A 10,729-nucleotide genomic window follows, 5' to 3' on the forward strand; every position below is an offset into this window, starting at 1 on the left:
GGCGGAGAAACATGCGCGGGACGAAGGATGACGGAGGAGAAACTCGAACGCGGGCGACGTGGAGAGAGAGAGAGAAGGGCTCAGATTTCGGCGTTTCAAGAGCGGATGGCGGCAAATTAGTTTAGCGCGGGATGAATGTCGAGCGGAGGAACGACGTACTAAAAAATTGTCTTACTTTTGGTTTTTTTAGAGTAGAGAAAAGAAAACAAAACATACTACAAAGAGCAAAATAGCAATTAAACAAATTGAACATTATCTTGGCAAATTGACGAAATCATTCTTGGAAGTGTGACACAAGGTTGGCAAATTGCAAAAGCTTGGTTCCTACGAAAAGGGTAAGTCCTAATGTTTTGAAAGTATCGTCCGGATTTGAGCTAAACCAAAATAGTTTTTTGCGCTTGAAGATATGATTTAATAAAGTTTTCTTGTAAGTAATATATTACTATTTTGATAATATAATACTTTACTGAAATGTAGAAAGTTGAAATTTGAAGTCTATTTAAGAATAGTTGATGTGGGTCACAAACCAAGATATCATCTTAGTTTTTGGCATTGTATATTAACCACGTGTGAGGACTTTTTCTCCTGTTGCAACGCACGGGCACTTGTTGACAACACCATACAATTTCTCCATAGTTTTATAGCAATACCAATCTTGCTCTCTCTGATGCATGGGGTGTACGTTGCCTTATAAGGAGGCATGATATTAATTGCTTCACCATGCATAGAAATTCACTCGGACTTCGCCTTATGGTATCTGAAACAACAGCAGCATAAGTTTTAATTCCTTGGAAAGGTTGTAAAATTGGAAGTGGCACCATGATTAACGATTGTGACGTGCCACAACAAATTCATTTGCAATTGGTAACTAAAGATGTTGCACGCATTTGTTCTGAATACCGCTACAGAAAATCTTTGGGCTATGGATGCTCATTTCCTGACAGAAAACCTCTAAAAATGTCTCAGTTATTAATCTGCTTCTTTACAAAAATTTCTGTGTAGTTCGTTCCAAATTGTATAGAAAATATATTCTAGATCATGCACAAATTTTTATACTTAAATAATGCTTCTGACTTCAGTATGATTGTGGTAATATCATTTAGATTACAAAAAAGTTGCCTCTTGCAAAGTTGCTAACACTTCATCGGTTGTGAATTGGACTTGGAGCCATTCTATACTACATCTCAGGTGAGGTCTCCTCCCCGATTATTCACAACGAAGGAAAAAAAGTATTATTACGAATTAAAGAGCTGCCGCATCACATTTAATTTCCTACGACTTGATGTTGATGGTGTGCTCCGACGACGAGGTGTCGACGGCCATCGTGTGGACGGCGGCGTCTTTGAGCGACGGGTGGCTCACGGTGAACTTGTACTCGCCGAGGGGGAGGTCGAGCTCCACCGCCCCCTTGTCGTCGGTGGTTGCGGACGCACGGTGCGTCTTCCACTCGGCGATGAGCTTGTCGACGAGATCGCCGACGGGGAGGTTCTTGAAGCTGTTGTCCGTGAGGCACATGACGTAGCAGCCCTTGGCGTGCCACGCTGCCCACATGACGATGCCGTCCACGTTGGGGTGCGCGAACCCTTCCCTGAGCACCTGCTCCAGGAACTTCACCTGGTTGGGGCTCTTGACCACGTCCACCTCGGTGAGCCACATGGGCAGCTTGAGCTTCGCCAGCGTGTCCAGCGCGCTCCTGATGTAGGGGAGGTTGGGGGTGGAGAAGTGGCTCTCGAGCCCGACGCCGAGCTTGAGCCCGCCGTTGCCGGGGTAGCTCCGGATCTGGTTCATCTTGGCCACGTACTTGGCGGGCACCGGGTTCGGGTCCCCGGGCTGCTCCAGCGTGTTGAACTCGTTCATGAAGAGGATGGCGTTGCGGTCGAGCTGCCCCACCTGGTTGTAGATCTGCGCCGACGCGTTGGGGCCGAGCTTGGTCTCGAAGAAGTTGAAGTGGAGGTTCTCGTTCACCACGTCCCAGTGGATCACCTTGCCGGCGTAGCGGGACACGACGGACTTGAGCCGCTTCTGCATGGCCGCCTTGAGCTGGGCCAGGTTGAGGGGCATCACCCACTTCATCTGCGAGTTCTGGTCGTCCCAGAACACGTTGTGCCCGCGCACCTTGATGCCGTGCTTCTGCATGAGCTTGAGCATGGCGTCCGCGACGCGGTAGTCCTCCTGGTTCTGGGCCCACTCGGTGCCGTACCACTTCATCTCGTTCTCGAAGGTGGCCACGGTGAAGCGCGACGAGAACCACTTCTCGTACGCCGGGAGGTCAAGGATCTCCTTGGTGATGGCATTGCCAAACGGGAACCCCAGCCGGAGGAGCTCGATGCTGACGTTGGCGTGCGCCATCGGCTTGTCGCCGGCGCCCTTGGCGACCAACCTGACGGTTCGTCGCCGGGCCTTGTCGGCGGAGCGGCGGGCGTGGGCGTCCCACTCGTCGAAGGTGAAGGGTTGCAGGGAGACGCTGTCCACCAAGATGTCCACCGGTGCCTCGCTCTGCAGTGTGCACGTTGTCGAAGATCGGCGTCGAACATTATTCACAGAGACATTAGCATTGTGTTCGGCTAATAATAACTTGGCATACCTCAAAGTAGATCTCTCCGTGTCCGGAAGAGTAGGTGGTCATGCCTCCCTTGAGCATGCTCCAGCAGCCGGACTGGGCAACGATGGCACCGGCGATGACGCGCTCGCCGCTGGGGGCCTTGACGACCGCCTTCACATGGGCAGTGCCGTTCGAGACCTGCAGCCATGCTGCGTATGCGCACGCACGAATTCGAAGCACACGGATCAGGAAGATGAACACGTACTTAAAATAAGCCATGCTCCACGGATGGTCGATCTGTCCTCAGTCCTCACATATATACCTGATAGCAAGTAGTGCATGTCGCCCTGCATCTGGACTCTCTGGTAGACGCTGTGGGACGGCAGGAACCTGCCGCTGCTGGACAGGAAGCTGCCCGCGTTATGCACCACCGCGAACTTGTTGCCGGACGGCGAGCTGCTCACGCCGGCTTTGATGTTCCGGTACGTCGACCAGCCCATCAGCCCGCTGTTGAACTCGCTGTTCTGGATGACGCCTCCGTTGTACAAGGGCTTTATTGGGTCGCGAAGGCACTGGAGTTTTTTTTTTTTTTGCCACAAATGAGAACCAAGTGTATTTTCATTATGATTCGAGCAAAAAGTTTACGACATATATCACTTATGTTTTTTTTGTCGTCTCATGCTTTGTGGACTATAAGAAGTTCAAAGTAATATAATGAAGGCAGATTTCATAGACCGTTAAAGAAAATTAAAAAATCTGGACTGATAACAAGGTTTTCTGGATATAACTGCATATACTGAATAATTTTCCCTTGTTATGCAATATGTGTTTTGGTCCAGAACATGTGTTGAAACAAATTGGTGAGATTTTTAACTTTTTTTTTGCCAAACTTCTCGTGATGGATATGTTAGAGTGCCGAACCCCGGAGTCATGTAAATTCTTATATTTAACTTATATAAGCTGAAACAGGATCTGAGCTGTTCTATTTTTTTAAAAAAAACAGAATAAGAGGATTATGAACCTGCTCAAATTAAACTTTATTAGATGGGCCAGCCTAATTGGTGACAAAATTTGACAATTTAAAACCTTACGATGACCATTTTCTCATTTCTTGTAAATTCCTCACTAGAGATTGTCATTGCCAAATTACACACATATTTACTAGAAAATATATCATCTTCAATATTTCTCGAATTTGCGATGTAGAAGTTAATTAAAGTTCATCTAACTCTTAAAATAAAAAAATTATATTTCAAGTAGATTCACTACGGGAAACACTTAACGAAGACCCAAAAACACTCGGCAAAGGTTTTGCCGAGTGTTACACTCGGCATATAGCACACGGCAAATTTTGTGTCGGCATAATGGTGTAGAAGCCATAATGGGGTAGATATTCCGTTGAAATTAAGTTCCGTAAATGGTTTAGCTAGATGGGTAGAAGCCATAATGGGGTTATGTAAGAGGGGAATGCAATACATGGATGTAGGAGACACTGTAACTTACCTCGATGCTTGCCGTGTGATCATATTCTACAGACAGGACCATGCACCCTACGACATAAAAAAGAGACATACATCAGTAGCTTGCCCGGAAATGTACACTAAATGGTATTGCAAGAAGGAAACACAAATTCTTCTGGCAATAGGAAACATTTCTCACAACAAACTAACCTTGAAACAGAGCTACCACCAACAATGAGAACACAAGCTTCTCCATGGCAACCCTCATTTTGTGTTCCTCTCAGCTACTAGTGACGATTTGGTTTGTGAGAGGACAAGCGAATATATAGTCACAGGGGCAGCGTTAGCGTGCGGCAAAGAGTGGTCTATCTGTTACTTTGAATCGGTAGTACTTAGCGACAGAAGTGGTAAAACACAGGAGACAGTCTTGCAAATTGAGTGGACGAAAGCTTAGTCAGGATATTTATAGGCTTGCAGTGCATGAAAAATTTTATTAGTAAAAGGAACACAAAATTTACAAGAAACTTGTTTTTTTCCGAGATGGGGATTGCCCAGGCCTCTGCATTAATTGATGCACACACACCAGTAGAGAACTGAATTTCGATGCGCCCCCTTTTATCCCGGTTTAAAGTAGGCCCGGGAGAAAAAGGGGTGCGCCACGTTAGGCAAGAATGGAGGGGAGATTTACTCCCGGTTGGTATTTGCAACTGGGACTAAAAGTCCCCATTTAGTCCCGGTTGTAACGGCTAGTTCCGGGGTGTCGGTGGGGTGACCCTTTTGTCCCCAGTTGGAGGCTCCAACCGGGATAAAGGGTGGACCTTTGTCCCGGTTGGAGCCTCCAACCCGGGAGTAAACTTTCAACCGGGACAAAAGGTGTTCCTTTTTGTCTCGGTTGAAGTTTTTAATCGGGATAAAAACTCATCCCCTATTATATACCAAGATAGAGGCCTTTCTTCCTCCTCCAGCCCGAGCTAGTTCACCACAAAGATAGAGAGCTGAGCTTCACATACTTTCCGGTGGTGCCGAAGCAAGGGAGGTGCTGCCCGAATTTTTTTCCCTCATTTTCGTGGGAATTTCACTCATCCAAAGTGTTGTGAAGGTTTGCTACTTCATTCTCATGTTACGATTTGATTTATGCTTTGGAGATGGATAGTTTATTTGCTAGAATGTGAAGTAGAAAATGGAGAAGTATTTTGAGCTAGAATGTGAGGATGATTGGTGTGTCATATATAGTATGTATCCTTACAGTGGTTTAAGAATGATGCTACCCTTGTCTAGATGGTTTATCTTGTCAAATTCAATATGGTTTTTCAAATCCATACTTGTTGAACTTGCATATCATGTTCATCTCGGCAAGAATATTCTCCATCGAGCAGCAACGTATGTCAAGAAGGAGATCCGATACTACGAGAAAGAGTGGATACGAACATCGTGGAAGACCGTATCCCCTTTTTCGTAGAATCGAACCTCTTCCATGACGAAGTGCGGTGCCGCCAAGTTGAGAACATGCTCGCCAGATGATCATGGTCTTCAAGTTCAACAAGTTCTACAGGCATACCATGTTCATCTCGGTAAGCATGTTCTCCGTGGAGCAGCAATGGACGTCAAGAAGGAGCTTCGATTTTACGAGAAAGAGTGGCAACAGACATCGTGGAAGACTGTGTCCCCTTTCTCGTAAAATCGAAGCTCTTCCATGATGAAGTACGGTGCCGTCCAGTTGAGAACATGCTCGCCGAGATGATTACGGTCTTCAAGTTCAACAAGTTCTGCAGTGCTAAGGTAAGAATTTTTTTACATAAATGGCTTCTACTACTGGAGGAAGTGGCGATGGTGGGGGCGATCGTCGTTCCTCTTTTGGCAAGGGGAAAATCATAGTTGGCCTTCAGGATAAGCTGAAGAAAATGAGCACGTTGGAGAAAGCAATGCTTCGTTATTTGTAGAAATGACATGAAGAAGCTGTTGCGGCGGGTCAGGAACCTCCTTTTGGTGGTCGTTATGCTCCACCGTCAGTCCCATGTGTTTCACGTCTGCTTAGTAGTACCGTTTCAGGCAGCACAAATAAACCACAGGATGAGGCTGGGTTAGCGGAACCTTCGTCTTCACCGTCCAAGGATGCTTAAAGTCCTCCTAGATAATAACCAGTGGATGGCTTGACGTAGTGTATCATGTTGTTTGGATATTTAATTTAAATATGTGTATTTGTATCTATATCTAAACTTTCAGCATTATTTGCACTATAACGTTTGACATGCTTTCAATCGTGAATCTATTTTCATGTGTAATCAATTTTCAAGTGTAATCCATTTTCACGCGTAATCCATTTTTAAGTGTAATCCATTTTCATGCGTAATCAATTTTCAATGTAATCCATTTTCACGCGTAATCCATTTTCAAGTGTATCCATTTTCATGCGTAATACGATGCAGATGGACCGGCAATGGATGTATAATGCAGACAGACGGAGCAAGGTGTTTATTGATGGCTTGCATTATTTTCTCGAAGTGGCCAAAACGAACAAGCTAGAGAATGAGTTGGTATGTTGTCCATGCTTCCAATGCAATAACAAGAAGGACTATTCAAAGGATTCCTGGGGGACTATTCACAATCACTTGTTTAGATACGGTTTCATGCCTAATTATTTGGTTTGGACCAAGCACGGTGAAAGAGAGGTTGTAATAGAAGACGACGAAGAGGAGGAGGATGATGACAATATTCCGGACTGGGTTGCAGGCCAAGCTTTTGCAAATACTACAATGGGCGAGGCTGATGAAGATGAGTTTGCAGAAAATAGCCCTACTGATGACCTTGGTCAGGTGCTACGAGATGCACACATAGATTGCGAAACTGAGAAGGAAGTAGCAAAGTTGCAGTGCATGATAGATGATCGCCAAAAATTGTTGTACCCAGGTTGCCAGCAGGGTCATAAAAAACTAGGTATGACACTAGAATTTGTGCAATTGAAGGCAAAAAATTGTGTGTCCAATAAGACATTTCAGGGGATGTTGAACATTGTTAAGAAGATTTTTCCCGAGGATAATGAATTACCGTCCACAACATATGAAGCTAAACAGATTATTTGCCCTCTCGGATTGTAGGTTCTAAAGATACATGCATACCCTAATGACTGTATCCTCTATCGTGGTGATGAATACGAGAAAATGGATGCTTGTCCCGTCTGCAAAGCGCTGCGGTATAAGATTAGGCGAGATGATCCTAGTGATGTCGAGGGGTAGTCTCCCAAAAAAAGAGTTCCTGCAAAGGTGATGTGGTATTTCCGTATAATACCATGCTTGAAGCGTTTGTTCAGGAACAAGGAGAATGCTAAGTTGATGCGATGGCACAAAGAAGAATGTATGAAGATGAGATGCTGAGACACCCCACAGATGGGGCCCAGTGGAGATCAATTGATAGAGCATTCTCGAACTTTGAAAGTGAAGCAAGGAACATAAGGTTTTGTTTAAGTACTGATGGATTCAATCCATTCGGTGAGTTAAGTAGTGGCCATAGTACTTGGCCTGTGACAATATGTGGCCTTTCGAGGGGTTCATGTCAGTTCTAAAAACCTATATTCTTAATCATGCCCGTCCAGAAGGAAGCATCGCCAAGGGATATGGAACGGAGAAGCTGATCGAGTTTTGTGTTGATTTTATTGACTCAATAGACTCGATTGGGGTTCCAACTTCACGCCACAAGGGGAGGCTCCTGGGAATGGGCACCCTTGCAAGGAAATCAAGTTTGAGCAATGATACTGATTTGTTCGACAAGGTACACTACACTGTTCTGCAATAATTATCCTCTGTGGCTCCGTATATCGAGCAACACAGGCAGATGGTAGTTTCCAAAAACCCGACGAAATCCGATGGTTGGCTTACACGTCATCACATGGAAACTTTTCCCTCCTGGTTGCGCCAACAACTTATGGGTAACTCTGAGATTCACCCACAGCTCACTTGGTTAGTTAGGGGACCTGCTAGCACAATCGTGAAATTCCAAGGCTATGAGATAAATGGTTATACATTTTACACGAGAGCCCAGGACCAGAAAAGCACGAACCAGAATAGTGGTGTCCGCATAGATGCCACAGATACAAATAATACCAAAGAGTCGTATTATGGTTTCATACAGGAGATATGAGAACTCGAATATGGACCGCTCTACATCCCTCGATTTCTTTGCAATTGGGTGAAGCTAACTATCGTAACCAAAGATTAGTACGGAATGACAATAGTAGATCTGAGCAAAACTGGATACAATGATGAACCATTTGTACTTACCAATGATGTGCATCAGGTTTTCTATGTGAAGGACATGTCTAGCAAACCCAAGAGAAATCCAGAAGAGCCATGGGAGCCAAAGTGCCACAAAGTTCTTCCAGGTAAAAGAAAAATCATGGGAGTCGAGGACAAAAACAGACCAATCAGATGATTATGATCAGTTTGATGGTATGCCTCCATTCGCTGTTGAAGTTGACCTAAGCATCCTGCTATCCAAAGAAGAGGCTCCGTACTTATGCCGCGATCATGATCAAGGAACTTTCGTGAAGAAGAAATTTTATAACGTTGTATTGTAATGCGCTAAATTTACTTGACCTTTGTGTACTACTTGATACAATTTTTAATTTAACATATGTATGATTTTATGTGTTCTTAAATTAGCTGAGGTGAAGATTTGTTAGATAAACATGAACAATCTTAACCACATACATAAATGGAACTTTTCGCGCGTTGAAATTATTTAATTGAATAATTTCTTGATCATAACGATGCAGTAAAATAATTATTTTAGAAGCCAAACGAACTGGTATAGAATTAATGACTAACTCACACTTATTGTCAATATACTTGCTAATTCAATGTATTTTTGCATGTTCAAAATATGTAAAGTTTTTTATTTTTGCATACTGAAATGCAGGGAAAATATAAATAAAATCCATTTCAAAAAATAGGTGGGAGATGAAAGTGTGGGAAAAGGCCCTTTTGTCCCAGGTGCCAATAGAAACCGGGACAAAAGGTCCTTTTATCCCCGTCGCCAAAAGCAACCGGGATAAAAGGCCGCCCCTTTTGTCCCGGGTGCTAATAGCAACCGGGACAAAAAGGCACTCTTTTTATCCGGGTTGATAAATGTAACCGGGATAAAAGGGTAGGTTTCGATTCCCACTGGGGACGTACCCTTTTATCCCGGTTATAGTTAGCAACCGGGATAAAAGGGGGGGCCTTTTTGTCCTGGTTGGTGTTGGCACCCGGGATAAAAGGGCCTTTAGTTCCGGGTTCAATTACGAACTGGGATAAAAGGGGAGGGGGATAAAAGCCATTGTAGCCTCTTCTACCCCCCAAGCCAGTTACACTTAGCCAAATTTTCACCGCCGCCAAGATCCCGCGCCCTCTCGCCTGCTCCGTCGCTGCCCATCCGCCTCCCTCGCCGGCCGCCGTCATCCTCATCGCCTATTGCCCCGGCCATCGTCGTCCCACCGCCCGGCCGCCTCGCCCGCGCCCGGACCGCCTCCTCCTCCATCGCCCCAGCCCGCCTCCGATCCTCCTCCGTCACGCCCCCTCGACCTCATCGCCACTGGCCGCCTCCATCGCGGGGCCTCATCGTCGCCTTCGTCCAAGTCACCGCCTCCGTCAAAGCCACCTCCTCCGTTGCCGTCGCGCCCTCATCCATCACGGCGCCTCGTCGCCGCCTCCGTCCCTGGTCGCTGGCTGCCTCCGCCCCTCATCGTTGTGGCCACCTTACTCCATCCCCGCCTCCGCTGGCATGTGCATTGCTTCTCCACCGCCCCAGCCGCCACTGTCCCGCCGCCCCGGGCGCCGTACGACCTCATCGTCCAGCTAGGCACCGCGCGAGGTCCGCTGGCACTAGCGCCGGGAAAGAACGGCCCTTGCTGACACAAGCCGAGCCGGTCAGCTTGCGTCAGCGAGGGCCTTTTTTATTTTTTAGTTAGAAAATGAATAGTTATTAGTAGAAAATCAATAGATATTAGTAGATTAGTTAGAAAATAAATAGATATTAGTAGATTAGTTAGAAAATCAGTAGAAAATCATTTGATAAATTTGGTAGAAATTCTTACAAATTAGTAGGAATTAGTAGAAATTTTCTAGAAATTCCAATAAATTTGTAGAAATTAGTATTAATTTGGTAGAAATTCTTACAAATTTACTACTAATTTGTAGAAATTTAGTAGAAATATTTACAAATTACAAGAATTTTGATAGGAATTATTAAAATTATTAGGAATTAGTAGAAATTTTCTAAAAATTCCAATAAATATTTAGAAATTAGTATAAATTTGGTAGAAATTCTTACAAAGTACTACTAATTTGTAGAAATTTGTATAAACATTCTGCACTTTGTGGGATTCATGTTATTGTATGATTTCATGCATATACCTTTACATACATGTAACTAAGGCAATTTCATGTACATTTCATTTCGTGTGAGTTGCCTATTTCATGCTTGTTCTATGATTCATGACTGTCATGTATGATTCCATGTATGTTTCAATCGGTAGTTGAAATGGCAGACGACGAGACCGCAAGGTATCTCATGGAGCAGATTATTGCTGGTGATGGTAGTGGCTCCAACCTTCCCATATTGTACACCGATGAAGAGGGCACCCAGGCAGACATGTTCCTCATGTCCGGCGATAGGAATGAAGAGCCTGAGCCTCAGCAAAACCTTGCCATGGCGGAAGGTTCCAGCGAGGTATATATAATTTCTATTGTTTTAC

General features: G+C 44.9%; 1 protein-coding gene across 1 annotated transcript; it reads right to left on the reverse strand.

Annotated features, from left to right (window-relative positions):
• Positions 1-1,092: 1,092 nt before the first annotated feature.
• Positions 1,093-4,270, reverse strand: LOC101782274 (anti-sigma-I factor RsgI6). The gene is made up of 5 exons (XM_004983200.2): positions 4,213-4,270; positions 4,046-4,092; positions 2,865-3,114; positions 2,585-2,751; positions 1,093-2,496 (listed from the first exon to the last, which is right to left on the reverse strand). The coding sequence occupies exons 1-5, from the start codon at positions 4,268-4,270 to the stop codon at positions 1,273-1,275; spliced, it is 1,746 nt and encodes a 581-aa protein (XP_004983257.1). The 3' UTR covers positions 1,093-1,272.
• Positions 4,271-10,729: the final 6,459 nt, after the last annotated feature.

Source organism: Setaria italica, chromosome IX, assembly GCF_000263155.2.
Source record: "Setaria italica strain Yugu1 chromosome IX, Setaria_italica_v2.0, whole genome shotgun sequence".
NCBI classification, from domain to species: domain Eukaryota; kingdom Viridiplantae; phylum Streptophyta; class Magnoliopsida; order Poales; family Poaceae; genus Setaria; species Setaria italica.

Coding starts and splice junctions, on each gene's coding strand:
- LOC101782274 (XM_004983200.2), bottom strand. CDS start 4,270: ATGAGGGTTGCCATGGAGAAGCTTGTGTTCTCATTGTTGGTGGTAGCT. Junction 3,115..4,045: donor ATCACACGGCAAGCATCGAG/GTAAGTTACAGT, acceptor AAAAAACTCCAG/TGCCTTCGCGACCCAATAAA. Junction 2,497..2,584: donor ACGGAGAGATCTACTTTGAG/GTATGCCAAGTT, acceptor TGCACACTGCAG/AGCGAGGCACCGGTGGACAT.